The sequence below is a fragment of the Patiria miniata genome, unplaced genomic scaffold, assembly GCF_015706575.1.
Source record: "Patiria miniata isolate m_02_andy unplaced genomic scaffold, ASM1570657v1 HiC_scaffold_30, whole genome shotgun sequence".
NCBI classification, from domain to species: domain Eukaryota; kingdom Metazoa; phylum Echinodermata; class Asteroidea; order Valvatida; family Asterinidae; genus Patiria; species Patiria miniata.
Window position 1 is genome coordinate 2,736,325 of NW_024037070.1, and position 18,009 is coordinate 2,754,333.

The 18,009-nt window shown below is 40.4% G+C and overlaps 1 protein-coding gene across 1 annotated transcript in view; it reads right to left on the reverse strand.

Annotated features, from left to right (window-relative positions):
- Positions 1 to 5,759: 5,759 nt before the first annotated feature.
- Positions 5,760 to 18,009, reverse strand: part of LOC119739186 (cysteine-rich secretory protein 3-like) — a 36,013-nt gene continuing 23,763 nt past the window's right edge. Inside the window, exons 3-9 of the mRNA XM_038214018.1 lie at positions 14,504 to 14,773; positions 12,674 to 12,774; positions 12,372 to 12,460; positions 11,263 to 11,298; positions 10,468 to 10,569; positions 7,676 to 7,804; positions 5,760 to 7,231 (exon numbers count right to left, since the gene is read on the reverse strand). Coding sequence (XP_038069946.1) covers positions 7,218 to 7,231; positions 7,676 to 7,804; positions 10,468 to 10,569; positions 11,263 to 11,298; positions 12,372 to 12,460; positions 12,674 to 12,774; positions 14,504 to 14,773 — 741 coding nt within the window. The 3' untranslated portion in view covers positions 5,760 to 7,217. The remainder of the gene's footprint in view (positions 7,232 to 7,675; positions 7,805 to 10,467; positions 10,570 to 11,262; positions 11,299 to 12,371; positions 12,461 to 12,673; positions 12,775 to 14,503; positions 14,774 to 18,009) is intronic.

Consider the following 18,009-nt stretch of genomic DNA (forward strand, 5'->3'; position numbering starts at 1 on the left):
GCCATAATTGTCATCTTCAAGGTCAAAGGTCAAATAAGTTCAAAATGGGTATTTCTTTAGATTTTGGAAGAATTTGGACATCAATTATTGTATGTATTTGTAAGAAAATACCTTTTTTTTTATTGTAGGTGTACTCTGAAGTTGTAATTAAGTTACTTTAAAATACTTCACCTCCGTGTATTACATTATACTGCAAAAAAGTATTATTTTCATGAAACACATAGAAACATCATCATCATCATCATCATCATTGGGGGGCCGCAGCGAGATGGATGCAACCAAACTCTTCCAGATTCTCTTGTCCGCCATGGCCGTGGTGATGTCATCAACGAGCTGGCTCACATCACTGCATACAGTGTCAACGTAGTTGAGTGGACTGCTCCCTCTGTTGGGGCAAGGCAATCTCCAGCAGATGAGCCCAGACAACTTGCTCTTTGGCTCTATAGCAGTGGCCGGCAAGGCGGGCTCTGCACTGTGCAACTGTAGTTGATAGGTGGGATGCTGCCGTATATTTCCGCCTAACTGTCTTTCAGTGGCGTCGCCAAGGGGGGGGGGGGGCAGGGGGGGGGCACGTGCCCCCCTGGAAAACCTAGTGCCCCCCGAGTGCCCCCCCCCCCCATCTGAGATTTGGGTTGGTAAAAAAATATATATATATTTTGTTATATTCAACTCCCATCATCTGAGTTGGTTTTTCAGATCGAATTTAGCATCAAATGTGGCACCATTTTGCATCTAGCCCATCCTCCGTATGCGAAAATTTTCCAAAGGGGAGGGGGGCACCCCCTCCCCTTAGACCCCTCCCCCAGGACGGCGATCCGTATCCACCTAAGTGCCCCCCCCCATCAAATGCTGGTGCCCCCCTGTGCCCCCCAGACTGAAAAGTCTGGTGACGCCACTGCTTATGTTCCTTCCAGGAAATATTTTGCACTCTCATGAGGAGGCGAGTGTAGGTGCCATCTGGTTTCTGTTTGAGTTGCTCTTTCATAGACCATGTCTCGGCGCCGTATAGCAGAATACTTTCGACAGAGGGTCGGAAGAAAGCAAGCTTGGTGGATTGAGGTATGTCGGATTAAGTTCCAGATAGAGGGGAGTTTGTGAGAAAGTCCTTCTTGCTGTCAGCTATGTAGGAACCCAGATATTTGAAGTCCTGCACCTCTTTGAGTTGGGTGCCATCTGTGGAGAGGACAGGAGCGCGGTTCAGTGTTGCCTCATTAATGGTCATCAGCTCGGTTTTCTTGGCGTTCATACCCGTCGCATTAATTTGAAATAGCACTTGGCACTTGAGTCCAACGGTCAGTCATTACTCTGGTGGTTTGTATCTATATTTTAATGGTATTTCTGGAAAATGAAGTGTAATTTACTTTATGTCTTCGAGTAAATCTATATTTCGTCGTGTGCCCGGCAGAAGGGCATATGTGCATATGCCCTTATGTAATAGCGCGTAATGACTAAAATGTTCCCAGCAAAAGGGCATATATTTTTGTTATTTCTCATCGGGATGCCAAAATCTCTTCGTTATAGTTTTGTATCACATGAAATAATCAAGTTTTAATTTTACTACTATCGAATGTTATGTATTAGCTACATAAATATCGATTGGTATGGTTAAACCCCAGATCAGAATAATTTTGTGAACTCTTATCTCAGGGTAACATAATGTTAAGTGCGTGGCATCTGGTGGAGAATCTGAACCGTGCTAAAAACATCTTTTAAAAACGTTATGCCTGAAATTTAAAAACAGTATTAAAAATTTGATGCAGCCTCAAAAAGGGGGCCTTGGGGTTTACTGTGGATTTAACAGAATGGATGGAGCAACAACGCAACATGAATCGGTTCTTACAACAATATTCAAAATAACAAAAACGGTAACGGTTTTAGCTGAAACAAAATAATTTCAGTTGTAATGCTGCCACTCAAAGCTTCCAAATAGGGGAATATACATTCATTTTCTTTTCAAAATGTTTTCAAACAGAAAGTGGTTCCTTCAATTTGATGAGACTTTTGACATGTTATATATGAAATCGGTCTGTGATGTATGTGCTCATATAGCTCGTTTTGTCAGTTGAAAATCATAACAAGTATAATGCTCAATCAGTACAGATTGGACAAACTTCTGTCATTCGTCTTGTGTGGGTACAATCTGTGCAGGTTTAAATTGCCCCTCCCCATCACAAAAAAAATTAAATAAATGAAATATAATTAGATTATATTAAATAAATCACTATTTGGAATAGCCTGGAATATAAAAAAAATACCAAAACCGTATTTGCAGTTATTGCCGTCTTCATTTTTATGAGTCATTTTTTATTATAAAAGTGTAATCAATAACAAAATCAACCTAAGTACATGTATGAAAACTTCAGATGTCATTTTTGAGTTTTGTAATAAGTCGCTTCAACTTATCTGATACATGGATACGATCCCTTTTTAAAATGCTGCTTCACTGCCATTGAAAAGGGGGAAAGTCTGTTAAAAAAGCTTCATTTATGGCCATTTGACTTTTCGACAAATCTCCCCCTAAAAAAAAAAAAAATGTGGAGCAGAACTGAAAGACGTTATACCCTGAGATTCTCATCTGGGGTACGGTTTAGCTATACCAATCAATTTGTATGTAGCTAATACGTAACATTCGATCTTAAAACTTGATCATTTCAAGTTGGACAAACTAATGTAATGAAAAGGGTTTGGTATCCTGATGGGAAATAATGTAAAGATGCATGTAATATGAAACTTGAAAGAAGTATAATCTGGCAAGCGCTCATTGCGTGCGAAAAGGTTTCTGACTGTGTCAATAGAGGGCGCTGTTTCTTATTTTGTTTTTTTTCTTATGTAGAATTTTCGGCGTTTTTATCCCAGATTTTCTCATTCCCAAACAAACTGTTGATCGGGGAACAAAGTCTTTTCGTCTGAGAAGTTTTATAAAATTCGGCGAACCAGATCGCGTATCTCGAAAACTAAAGCGTTTTCGGCCTCTCGTCCCACGGACTATATTGAATATGAAACTTCAACTTGGAACTACGTTGTACCGAGATTATGTTGTGATAAGTGAGGATACCCTGAAGTATGAAGCAATACTACAATTTGGTAAATCTAACGACGTAGCAGATAATTCCATCGTTTTAATCATTACTACATTCCCTTTGTATGTGAGTTGCAATTACTTAAATTATAATAAGCTGAATTTACTGATTTTAATTAAGGCAAGTGGGTTGCCTTAAATGTATAGATTTTACGGCATTTTTTTGGTAATGGCAGGCAACCACGTTGGATTAATCAGTCATAAGATGGGGAAGAAAATGTAGGTGGATGCCACCCTTGATTTTATACTGCAAAAAAGTGTATTTTTTTCTCCAAACAATAGAAGAGTACACCGTCGCATAAACTCCAATGACACTTGGCATTTCAGTCATGTCGGTCATTACTCTCACGGTTTGTGTTTGTATCAGTTAGGTATTTTGATGGTAATTCTGGAAAATAATAAAGTGTCTAATCCCGATGTGTTCAAGTCAATGTATTTTATTACCATAGTGTCCGTTTTAGCCGATTTTCGGCTAACTTTGACCGATTTTTTGTAAAAAAAACGAGTTTGACAGAAAATTTGACAGAATAGATTTTTTTGGGCAGATTTCTGGCAGAATTGTGCAAAAATGGTTATTTGATAAAAAACAGCAAATTTGCAACAACAACAAAAGTACGTTTGTTTACAAAAGCATCAATCTTTTCAAACAAACCCTTGCAAAATAGGACAGGCTACCTGGTCTAGGTGCTGAGGTTCACTGGGAACTGGATTGAGTCTGACGCAACCGGCGTTTTGCCTGAAATTTTCGCAATTTCATATTATCTTTATGTGGCTATAGATTGTTTATAATGTAATTTGAACATTAATTAGGGCAATATTACAACATCTGCATGTGATTGAAAGTGTTTATAGTGTATTTCGAGTAATTCTGGGGAATTTGGCAGATCTTTGATAAATCCGACAGATTTTTGAAGTGCATTTAGCAGAATTTAGTCATGACCTTACTGTCACCCTGGTCAGTCAGTGGCATCCGCCGACACCTAAATGAAAGTGCGCACCTCAAATTCCTTCACGCAGAAGCATCAGGTTGCTCTGCCCATCGATAGGTCCTATGATTAGCTTAACATCATATCATCATACTTTATCTGGGATGAGAACTCATTATGGATGAGGCAGTTTTTCCTCATCATCTTCCTGGTTGAAGAGACATCTTATGTGCTGTGTGATGCTTGATTGTTCTGGCCATGATGTGATACAACACTTGTAATACCATGTGCATCAGGAGGAACGCGGCGTGCATTGTTTAGAGTGCCTCCGGATTTGAACTTATGGTGCAGGAGTTTCATGTTTGCCAGATAGACAAGTTCCCTTCAGTTACGTACCTTTTCCCCTCATCCCTGATAAGTCCAATTATGAACTCTACCTGGCACCTGGTGTCCCGTTATGTTAACCACAACCTGAAAGTTGGATTGTCGGAGGACCTCTTGTCAAAATCTTCGATGAGATCACGGTACATTCAGAATATCTGTCAGTTGTCCCATGTTCTGTTTGACTGCAACTTTTCTTTGGTGACCAACATATTTTGGGCAAGTTACTTCCACGTCGTGTTCGTGACCATCCTCAACCAGCCAGAGCTCAAACAGCCCACTTTATGTGCCACAAAGCTGCATACATGACTTGGTTGTCCTCTTAAATCAGGGTAGGCTTAGCCATCAAACATGATCTCTGTATAGTGTTGGCGAATGGCTACATACACACCCGCTTCTAGTCAAAAGGTCATCAAGATCATCAATTTCCATCTGTTGACCAATTTCCATCTGATGATGAATGACTTATCAAGAAGTTGAAGCAGACAATGGAGTCTTGCCATATGAGAAAATTACTTGTGCTTGGAATTTCCTTCCAAATCTTCAAGTATTGACTGCATGCTTGGGGCACGCGAAAGGCGGTCCCGGAAGACAGGAGTTCTGGCAGCCCTCTGCAACATCATCAGGGCTTCAGTTGTCTTGGGCCAACCCTCGCCATTGGAATCATCTCTTGGGGCCAAGCAAACTACGAGTAGGGTTGAGAACTGCGTGCTCTCTTCACTACCCTGTAATCAAGCCCTTGTGTATAATTCACATCCTCTGCTTTCTTTCCGCCTATATACTCCAAGTCCCGCGACGATGGGGGAACTGGTGACGGTGTCAGGCCATGGGTGTAGCCGGAAGCCTTAAATAGGAATGACACTGCATCTAGTCGGTGTGAGCAAGATTGTTGTCGACAAACGGAACTAGGACGAATTATAATGTATAAATAATTCCTATATATACTAATACACAGGTGCAATTTCAGCTCAGAAAACTCAGCGGAAGGAAAAGTGAAAGTCTTGATCGGTTTCTGATCTGACGGCGGCGCTATACGCGTATTAAATAACACGGATTTTCAGTTCAGCCTGGTTTTTGGGCTTTATTTTTGTAAGATCCTTCAAAATACAATGAGACATGACCTACCTAGAATGCCGATGGATGTTTCGGGCAATTTGAGCTATCAATCCATTTATAAGAGTGTATATCTTCTGTAACTTTGCGAGAGTTCCCCGTTCATCGCACACACGCCACCATGTTTGTTGGCATGCCTCGCTATGATTTTCATGATGGCGCACCCTGATTAGTCATCAGTTGAATAGACTTTTAGTCTATTCAACTGATGACTAATCATGTGCTGATATCAAAAAGGTAATTCCCCGATTCTGTGCAATAACGCCAAGTTATTTCAACAGTCATTTGACTTCTAATTCCAATCAATGTTATATTTATTTCATTTATTTCCAGAATTCAGATTACAATCATTTTAACACACTTAAAAGGAAAATAAAAATTCTTATCAAGGCATGAAAACGAAAGGTCATACACTTTACATGAAGGTGCCATACGATAACAGAAATCTTAGTATTTTGAATGAAATCACAAGAAGCAGTAGTGGTAGCTATCTGAAGTTGGATATTGCCCGATCTAAATTCTGACCGCCTTTTGGACCTGAGAAACCCAAAAATCTAAATTATAGACCTCTTAACATCGCAAGAGACCTCAAAGAACTATATGTACACGCAATCATACATTATGATCGCGGATGCGTCCGTTTGATTGAAAGATCACGTAGTGTCTGTTGATTAGGCCAACGAAAAATTTAACCAAAAATCCTGCGAAAATCTGCCTATGCGTATAAATTAAATTACAGTATATACTTCGCATCTATGGCAGTATTCATAAGATAGAATATGCGTCGGGGTGATGTAAATTCAATAATGGGTTTTGCCCTTCACCGCCGTATTTTGGACGTATACGTCGGTGAAGGGCAAAACCCAATATTCAATCTATGGAATTAGTATCAAGATAAGCCACAACATTACTATTGTTTATGCTACAAGATTTTGAAAGTATATGAAATTTACATATTTGTGCTATTTGAAAACTAAACTTCAATACGTTTATATAGTGCAGTATAATTAAAATAAAATATACTTCTAGTATAAATATTAATTTGTACGTATGAGAGGAAAATGACTTAGGGTAAGGTTTGTGCTTAAATGGGACGCCGCCTCGCTAAAACATAACTATCTTATTTGAAAAGTGATTCCAGTTGGAAAGTGGGAATTTTCAATGGCCAAGTTATGTATGAACATATTTATCAACAGACACACACAAATACGTCGCAAGACGCGAAGTCCGTCCAAAACGTTCATTTTCCTTCAGTTCGTTCTCCTTGTAAATATATACGATTAAAACTAAAAGTAATAATTGTCCCACAATTTGAAGTAACCCCCAAATACCGTTAAAGTCAATAATCAATATAAGCGCGAGTAAGTTCGATCCAGGATAAAAGGCCGACAGATCTAGGTCAACTAAAATGTTCGGCCAAACGTAGCAGACAGACCTGTTAAAATGTACGTGAAAGAAAGAAATTGTGGAAACAATCTATAACTGATTCAAGGAACCACAATAAAACTTTTCCCTTGAACAAGACAGACACAATCATAACATAGTTGCTAATTATTTACAGTCAAACTAAAACATCTGTGTTACAAACGACCGTTCCGTTACGTCTGAACAGCAAACTGAGATGATCGGGAAAAACAGTGACGGTGGTGTCGATGCGTTGGGCTAGGGCGCCCTCTTTATGTCTGGGTTCAAAGTTACATCACTCCTGGCTTTGATGATCACGGTGCCGACCCTGCAAAGGGACAAGCGTCAAGTATTTCAGTAGCGGATCTAGAGGGGGTGGGTGGGGGAGTACGGGGGTTGCAATCCCCCGTGATACTAGTGAAATGGGGTCAAAAATAATACATGGAATGCTAAACTTCGTAAGTTAATTCTCAAACAGGCGTGCCCGTCTTCACTACCCCCCCCCTTCACATCACACCCCGCCCGTTTTCTGTAAGCTAGGTCCGCCCCAGGGCCCCTGTATTTATGTCAAATTCTCTTCTGGAAGTTTAAACGAAGATGATTAAAATGTCTGCAGTTTTATGTTTAGACACAGAGGCAAAGAAGATTTTCTTAAAATCGGAAGTCATTTACGTTTTTCTTTAGTCTTAAGAAGGTAGAACCTCCAACTTTGCCTGGCACGGACACCTTCCAATATTGGTGCTTCATCGGTCTCCGTTGGTTTAATACTTACTGCAGCCGTAGTCGCAATTTGCTGGGCAGTTTTGCTGTTGAAAGTCCTGATCCAGCTCGCATGAGTCGGGGTTGTTCATGTCAGCACAGAAGTCGAAATCAATGTAGGGCTGTGGATTCTCACACAATTCTGATAAAAAAAGGGATTTCATGAACAAATTAGAAACTTCTGGAATTTACATAAAGGAAAATATAAAGGAAAGGATTGTGTTGATCCTTGAAGATAGCAGAGGATTTCACTTGGATTTTCATTGTCAGGAAGAAAGGTTATAGAAAACATCTTCTACTGATTGAATCTCCGAACTCACTGAGCACTGCCAACCTGGAATACCTGTTCACATTCCTCTTCCATGCTTAACCCTCTACTCAGAGCCGGGGGGGGGGGGGTGGGGCATGGGCGTCGCCAGGATTTTTTTTAGAGGGGGGCAAAAAAAATTTTTTTGCCAAAAAATGCTTGTATTTCTCAACACATTCTCGATTTATCAGTTTTAGAGGGGGGCAGGGACATTTCCCCCCCCCAACTCATTAAATTTACACCACTTTGTCTTCGCGCCTCTTTTTCTTTTCTTTTTTTTCTTTTTTTTTTTCCTTCTTTTTTTTTTTTTTTTTTGCTTTTCCAGGGGGGGGGGGGGGGGGGCAAGTGCCCTCCCTTGCCCCCCCCTCGCGACGCCCATGGGGGGGGGGGGGGGGGGGATATTGTGTCCCCCATCCTAATTTCAAAATGCGGCGACCGGTTTTCCAAAAAAAATGGCAGGAAACCATAAGAGGGCGCTTTACCATGTTTTTGTCCGTTTAGGTCAATTCTTATGTTTTCTTTAAATTTGGCATAGGCATTATTTTGATCAGTATCCATCCAATTAAACACCTTTTAAAAAAAAAAAAATTAATTTTTTTTTTTAAAGAAATGGCGGTTATTTCACATGACCATGAATTGTACCCTCAATTGGATTCTTGATAAGTTTGAGCAGAGAAAACATGATTTGGCCCACAAAAGATGCACACTTCCATGAGTTTATACAAAAATGGCCAGAGTTTATTACTAGTAGTGTTAAAAATAATCGGTTGACATGGCAACCATGGACATCCTAGGCAGTTTGTTTTAGCACCATATTGATTCCCGAGAACAGTTAGGAAAATTCACAAGTTTTCATGCCGATCAGCCATAGCTTTCTGGAGCTATACAACAGGTTTCATTGTGAACCCCCCCCCCCCGCCACTAATTAAGCTATAAAACGCGTTTTTCACGAAAACGGACTTTCACGAAAACGGACTTTCACGAAAACGGACTTTTACATGCAGAAATGTGGGAGGGGGGGGGGGGACCTGAGAACGGCAAGTGGCCAAGACAAGCTGGATTTGTAAAGCTGTTGCTAGACAGGTAAAGAATGCTGCCAACAATTATAATGGTCAGCAGAGTTGCTGTGTATACAGTTGGGGTTTAGATTATATTTATCACGACTTTACTTTATTTTTTACGACTGGAAATACGTATGTACCGGGTGAGTAAAAAAAAAAAAAAAGCGGAACCCAAACCCCCAAAATTTTATTTCATATTTAAAAAAAACATGTAGCACCAAAAATAATAATGGCTGGAAAGCCAATTTCATAAGCTACTTTTAGATGACTGAAATATCACCATTGAAACACAATGACCCTTAAACCTCTCTCGTCCAAAAAAATGCTTTTTCAAGAATCGTCGTCGCAATTGTCTTCAAACATCACCAGCAATAAAATCTCAGTTTAAACGTTCAAATTATTGAACAGAATCCCTTTGAAGGCCCGTCCTTTAAAAAAAGTAGATTTTATAAATCATATTGTTTGCTTAATCAGGGTTGTTAATAAAGATATTGTGTATTACAGTTGGTGACAGTTGTTGAAATGAGTATTCTGTGTCATGTACTTTGTTGTTCCACACAGTAAAAAACACAATGAATTGCTTTTTTTGGACGAGACAGGTTTTAGGGTCATTGTGTTTAAATGGCGATATTCTTTGAACGGATTGAGCAATTTCAGTAATGTTTTCATCTAAAAGTAGCTTATGAAATTGGCTTTCCAGTCATTATTATTTTTGGTGCTACATATGTTTTTAAATATATATTTGAACTTTATGGCGTTTGGGTTCCGCTTATTTTGACCCACCCTGTATGACACGAAATGTCCGCTGCGTCAGATGTAAACAAATGTTCACCCGGTCTTTTCTAAGGAATAGTGCGACATTAGCGGCGCCGTATCGAAAACCCGTTCTCATGTTAAATGACGGGGTTTCGAATGACGAGAATTAACACGCGACCAGTGATCGCGAACAGGATTTTCAATCCCCACTTACTGGGGAGTGTACGTTAAAAACAAAGATGGCGCCAGGCCCCTACCACAAGATGTGTTTATCTTGTGGATAAAATTGAAAGCATCATCCAATGCAGGAGTAATTTAAAATGATAAAAAAATCAAATTGTACGTTGTCGTAGAGTGGGCTTGTCATTGTCAATTTGTAGAGCTAGCTGTATCGGGATTTCGATTATGTTCGTAAGAACTTATATTTTTCTTTCATTTAACTTGGAGTTTTATATGGCAGCTGCATCTCGAATTTTCGCCCAGCTGCTCACGCACTTCGGCGTTCGTAATGGGCAACCCGAGAACACTGTTAATAGAGGGTCACTCGAGAACAGGATTTCGAATACGCCCGAAGTTTAACTCTCCTTGCACTCAGACCTTTAAAATAGGATAAGTAAACAATCTAAAACATGAAATTTTCGGACATTTTAGGACGATGTTCACTTTAATGTATCCGCCTACCTTCGCAATCTGGTCCCAAGCCGAACGCGCAGTTGCACGTGCAGGTGTGCTCATCAAGCACGCCCTCACCGACGTCCGGATGGTGACAGGTTTTTTGACAACCTGGTAAGAAAATATCAATCAGATATGACTAATCATGCAGATAAAACTAACGTTCAATATGATCGTGCTTCTTTGCAAAGCAGAGATATAAATTAAAACATACAACTGTTATTATACAAACAGCTACTTAAAACATTAAAGTCATTATTGAGGGCGTGGATAATTTGTAAAATGTTGACAATCTTTATTTTGAGTAAAAGGTGACAAGTGTTTTAGTGCAGAATGAGGGAGACTTTTGTATTTTTTATCAGTAGATTTATATTACTAAATGCACCATTAGGGAGACACGTTATCGTAATTTCTTCGATAATAGGGAGACACCGGCTTTTAGGGAGACACATAACTGTCTCCCAAATGGCACAGCACCCTTTAGAGGCAACATTTTAATATCGCCATTAGGTTGTATTTGTTGCTCGTGGTCTAATTAGTCAAAATACCGAAATTCGTGGGAAAAGGACAAGGAAAATTGGGCTAGGGCACATTTAAGTTGAAATTTTTTTTGTGCACAAGTCTATGGGAAAGTCTCTTAAATGTCCATTCCAGGGTATTCTTCTTCTTCTTCTTCTTCTTTTTAGGGGGGGGGGGGGGAGGGGCTAAAACTCACGCCTGATAAAACGTTTTGCAAGATTAGAAATTGTATTCCGAAGCAATGCTAGAATTCGACTGGCTGTATAACGTAGGATGGGTACCTACCACAATCTCCAGACGTGCTCCCATAGCAAGACGTGACTAAATATTGAAGAGAGAGAAAAAAAGACTTATACTCAAACTGATTTTGAAACAGATTACAGGAAACCATTACGCCCTGAACTGACAAAATCCAATTAAGGCATATGCCTATTATTACCTTTACTTTCAATCTTTGCATATCCGTTTCGATGCATTTCGATGTTTATGCTCACGCAATCTACAATATTCGTTTGCAAAACAACGAGCTAATCGAATTTATCAAATTAATCAATCTAATCAAATTTTCCTAACAATGTTCCCCACAACACGGTCAAATATCAGGGCCATTTGCAGAAACGGTACATACTATCAGTGCAGAACATCCATAGATGAAAATGGGCAAGGAATGTGCCACGCTCTGCAGCATCACTCTGTTATGAGGAGAATACACGAGAAAGTGTGGACTCGTAATTTTAGAATCCACACTTGCGAGTGTATTATAATAAGGTATAACGCAATTCATACGATTAAACCATTTTCAATGGTCAAAGTAACGTGTGGTAAAATGGCTAGTGTGTCATGTTCATTTCACATAAAAGGGAAAAGTTGAATACTGGAAAAAGGATAAAATTTTACCCAAAGTTGATAATTTTCCTGTTTTCAAACACGCAGTAAATATTGTTTAAACAGTGTAATGTGCGAAGTGTGATATTTACTAAAGATTCGTAGATACTAATCCACTTTTAATTGCGTGACGTCACAGCAATGGTTTAATAACACGGAATCGCCTTTTTGGAAAGAAATTAGGCGAGCTATACTCTTTGGCGTTGTTACCATGTACATGTACGTTGTAAACGAATGACGGAAAATCCTATAAGAACAGACTCTCAATCAACCCAACGAAGACGGAGTCTGCTGGGGAGGGCAGGTTGTGTTTCGAACCCCCTTTTTCGTTACATACAAACTAATAACTAGCCTGTGAACAAACTAAAGGGCACATGGGCACCCCCGCTCTAGGTCAATAGTATTTGAAAAATTAAAGATCCTAAAGGCACTGAAGCACTAAAGGTCGGACCCCTTTCCAAAAATCCTTGATCCGCCTCGGTCCTATGTGTTCATGTCAATTAACTTACCACAGAGGGCGTCTTCGCAGAACCCAGCCGGCGAGTCGCATTTGCTGCACATTGGACCGATGACATATTGGTCGAAAAGAATGCTTACTCTGTAAGTTAAAACAAAAAATACAAATTCCGAAATTTGAGAAAAATAAAAAAAATATTTTGCATTAATAAAAAACGGCAAACTGTCGCCAATTGGGAACTTGAAAACCTACCAAGCCCCCCCCCGACCTTATTAATTAATCAAAACGTATTTTGAGAGGAACAAAAATGTATGTAATTTGTGAACTGTAGAGTATGCAATGGATAACACTTACTTCTCATCGTACATACAGACCAAGACTTTGACACTCTCGCCATCCTGCTCACAGTACGGGTTGAGACTGCATCCAACCCGACTGGCCCGGGCCCATATCATCTGCACAAATGTGGAAAATAATTCCAATTAGTTAGTGTTCATCTGCTCGTGAAAAGGGCTGTAAATGCCCGTGTAATTCTCATCACTGTCCAATATGTAATGGTGACCCAATTTGCTTTGGTCGCAGCTGCACAACATGCCAATTCTGCTTCTAATCCGCGGCTGGATTCAAATTCCCGCGGAAGAGATTCCTCCTGCCCATGGTGGCCACATAACGGGTTTCTGTATGCGTATCTTCATTATCAACCTTTTTCATCTTTGTGTTGTTTGATTTTGCCATCATGGCCCCGTTTTCATTTTGTAGATATAAACCTGGTTCTCTGGATACGTCTTTGCATGTTGTATGTAAGGTGTTGGTCTAGGGGCGGCGGAACCGGGGGGCAGGGGGCACTTGCCCCCCCCCCCCCCCCCCGATTTACCCAAGTGCCCCTCTTGCGGACATAAAATTAATTTCCCCCTTCGAACATAAATGGGCACCCCTCGAGATGAAAACAAAACTGGCCCTAAAATTTCGGATAATTTGTTTTCAGTAACCATTTCCCCAAATTGTATGGAGAGTTCTGATATGAACGAGAAATATGAAACCAAGCCCCCCAAACCCTTAAAATACGCCCTGAAAATGGCACATAATGCGTAGTTTGCACAATGGCCGGTTTTGAAGAGCGCCTCTTATTTTGGAAGATAGTACCAGCCCCTCCCTCTCCCATTTGATTTTACGGAGGCCAAGTGTCCGGTGAAAAAAAAAACGTGTCGACATTTCAGCATGGATGTGCCCCCCCCCAAAAAAAAAATGCTGGATACGCTGCTCCACCGACGGAAGATGCCTTTAATACTGAGCAAGTGCCCCTTTTGGTGATGCGCCCCTTAAGTTTGAAAACCGTTCCGCCGCCGCTGGTCGCGCGCATCCTACTGTTATGTACAACAAATACTCTCACTGCTTAATATTAAATATCCACAAGTAAGTTTATTTATTCAAGAAATTTAGATTTCAAATTGAATGTTATGTATTTCCTTTTTTATTTTTTAGATATTTGACAAGCTTCCGTATTTTCTCATACAAGTATTTACGGAAACGTGATTACAGAATCGAATTCTGTGCAAAACCGTTTAAGGCGCTATTTTTCGCTAGGCAGGTAATGCTATGGTTCGTTAGCTAGGCCCGGATTCATTGATTTTGTCGACCTAATCACGTTCAAAAAATATTAGTCAGATTTGACTAGAAACCGGTCAAATCTGACCAGCTATTCAGCTGAGTGCAACTGATAATCAGTCAATCTGACTAGATTTTTCCAGTCAGTATTATTGACTATAGCAAATAAAAATATATGCAAATAACAAAAAATGGAGTCAAATCCAACTACTTTTTGTAGTCATAGCATGAAACTTTGCATGTTTAACTATTAAACCTGTTTTTTCAATAACTAGGAAAACCAGTCAATGTTTTGACTAAGTTTTAAGAGTGAAGAAAAGACACAGTTGCAGAGGTAATGAAGTTTGCTGCACTCGCACTGTATAAAGTCTGTTGCCTATATGGATGGTCCTTTGCCTCCCTAACATAGAGTCTGGGATGCAAGCTTCATCACTATAGATGGCTGTATCTCCACCAAGCAGGGATAATAGAGAGAGGTGCACATGGTGCTTACACAGTGGTTCTACATAAACCAGAGGCGTGTGAGTGTCATCCCGATGAGTTAGTTTTTACACCTAGGGTTTCGTAGGGAATATTTACCTGCTTGAAGGCGGTGCAGTCGTAGTCTGGCGCGCATGTCTGATATTTGTAGTTAAAGTGGGTTTCTCCCGCGCTCCATTCTGCGATCATCTGACGGATGTTGCGGTTTGAGCTGACAGCCAAGTTCTTACCATGCCCCAGGGTCTCAATGTCCTCGAAGAACATGACCGAAGACCCTCCCCCTAATGACCAGCTCATATCGGAGGTATCCTCCAGGCTCTCGCAGGTTGCCATGGTAGCAGCCTCATCCGCTAGATCTGCATCCCAGCTCTGGATGGTAACATGACACACAAAGCAACATTTTACATTTTGAACACCAAATGTAATTATCCGTTAAAGCCAAGCTTCTTTCTACAACCAGGCAGGCCTACAGTACCGGAATGAAATGACGTTTTACATCAGGCGACTCGTCGGCGTAATGCGTTTAGGCCAGTTTATCATTCACGCGAATACCGAGCTGATCTGACGTCATCACGGAATATTCGCGGGGTAAATTCGCAAGAGTTGATTCGTATCCAACTTTGGCAAGGTGTGCCTTCTTTTGAGGTAAAAAATGGTGACACGCACTAAAAGGGGAACAAAAGGTTTTTGATTTGACATGTAAACATTCTGCCCACCCCAGTTCACTATACTTGATTAAAAAACCGCACCAACATTGGCTGTTATAGCATCCTATATAGCGCCGCGTAGCGTTATAGCTAGATTTTCTGTTAACGCCTTTTGCCTCCACTTTTTTTTTTTTTAAAGGGGCCCAACCCCAACAGAGGGAACATTCTGGAATTATTTTATTCTCACGATGTAGCACTTCGGTGAGATGCCATATTATGCGAAAAAGAAAAGTGAAATTATCGGAATTTTTTTCGCGGGCGAAGGCCCCCCCCACACTTTTAATGTCATGGCCCTGCCCATAAAAGGGTCAGAAAAGTAGCATCAAGTTTGTACTTGTTGAGGTATCCGTTAGTGATCCTGAAAGTTTCAACGAATGTACCCGGAATTGCATATAGGCTACCACAAAGGGAGCCCATATGCCAAGTTAAGCTAAATGTTGTGATTTTTTTTATTAACATGTATAGCAAGTTTATGGACATATTAAATTGAGTGTGCAAATTACGTAAAATGTTCGCAGTTACTAGTCAATAACATGTACTTTATCCCTACGTTAGTTTTATGAAATGGAGCGAGCCACATATTTTCTAATTGATAAATGATTACCCATCGCGATATTCGGTCGGGCGTTGTTTGGTGTAAACACCAGCGATGACCAGAGGGTTTGACGCTTTGGCACTATATGCGTACCTCGGACATGTGCACAGAGAATTCACCTGTGCTGTCTATATCTGCAGGTCTTTACGCCTGACAACACGCGTGTTTTTGTGCCTTAATGGTCGTGTGACAGGGCATGGGACATTTCGGCGCCAATGATAAATTAAACATGTTCAGCACTTCGATGGTATGATAACCTAACGTCAAATTTTCGATCCGTTCAGTCGAGCTTGGATACCTTATTCGATGAAGCGTGAAATTTCAAATGTCACGACGATTACAACGGCATCTTCGGTAATGATGTTTAGTCACGCGCAAACTTTCAAAATATAAGGTACGGAATGTTTATTTTACGGTGGAATTTGATAATTAAGGGTTAAATATTTACTAAAATACAAACTGGGTCGTCCATTTCGCTTGGTGATTAGCCGTCAGAAATTCAGAACCCGCAAAAGCTAAGCAAATAAGGTCGAATGCATGTTTTTGTACCTCATGTCTCTCTTATACTTTACAAACAATTTTATTAATTTGATGTATGAACTTTGCATTTTAGACTTACTTTTTACTTTAATACCACTTTAATTATTCATAAACGAGTTATCGTAATGATCATGCTAAAAAAACTGCCATCAGGCCAAAGAGTTTAAAACCAGTACAGTGTTACGACATTTTACAGTGACGTACAGGAATTGTTAGCAACTTGCACAGATCTTTTTTCCCAGGGGGGAAATCAGTCGATGGCCCGGCATCCTTTGCCGGTGTATGTCTCCCCCAATGGGAAATACTTTATTGATGAAAGCTATCAGCTAAATTGGTAAAGAACACAGGTGTAATACGCAGCGCAGGACTTCAAAAACAGCGGAGTGGGCACATCAGCGCATTGATGAAGTAAACACCAGTGACGGTCGAGAATGGTGCATGCAGCGGCTCGTTGTCGTCAATTCCCACGCTCAATCAGGCTTTAGCGTCGGGCGGGTGGTTTTACCCCGTCTCGCTAGTGATGGAGTTTTAATCATTTTTTTTTTGCGCGCGAGGGTAAATACGGTTCACTCTGAAATCAAATTAAAATGTGGCGTTAAGCTGATTTACTTTAAATCAAGGTGCAAATCTTGTTACTGTATATTCTTGCCAGAAACGGGTCGGAAATGAATTCCGTAGAACTTTTTTAACATCGGGCACACACGTATGAGGCAAAATCATACTTATAAAAGAAAATCGTATCACTGTATGAAGGCCAACATAAATATGCTTCAAAAGTTGTATTTTTTTCCTTGAAAAAGAAGAAAAAAAAGAAGACATGTTTCTTATTGGCAAATCGGCTTTCAATTGCATGACTCACACGAGGAATAAACGTTACGATTTTTTTAGTTTTGTACGTTTATTTTATTTCTCATACTTTTTTGTGCGCGTGTTTTAACGACGACGTTTTTACCACCAAAAGCATTTTATCTGTCAATACCGGTACAAACGCACCCGACTTAAACGACTTACACCGAAGTTTACCGGTTCTCAAGACAACAATCAAGATGATTTTTTGTATGTCCCATCATTAGGTGGTGATGTTATCTTTCATGAATTATTGATTTAAATAGCCCGTTCGTGTATTCTTGTATGCATTCATGGGACAATCGTTTCTATGTTAGGGCGAGTCACACAAGACGCTCGGTGAGCTAGCTTCGGCAGAAGTCAGAAGCGTCACCGTAAAATCAACTCAGATATACTCGAGGGGCATCGGGAAAATTCCCGTTTCCAAAGAAGACATGAAAAGCAGATGTACGAACAGCAATAGACACGTCAAGTTGTTTGTCTGCCAGGTAATGGCGTGATCAAAGCTGATCCCCCGTATGAAAACACTGGGTTTAGCATGGATATCTGCGTTGGGGATTGGACAAGGATTCAGAATTCGATACTAGACATACGACCCGAGGCAAGAACCGCGTCCTTTGTACATACTACCCCGGTGATATAACAGGCTCGGCAATACACGCTGATAAGACCTGGGATTTTTTCCGCTTGACGAAGGATAATCTTGCCCGTTGATTTCTTCTACCTTTCTCCACCAACATGCGGTGTTGTTGCGCGCATCAATGGAAGATACGGATAATCCTCGCTGTCATATATTGATATCTCGGTTGATATGACGGGACTATAGGCGCTGAATGTAATTCGATCTCCTCCCTTTAAGAGTGTATTTTCACTGGGATTCATCCTAACGCCTACGATGTTATCGAGATGTGGCCGGC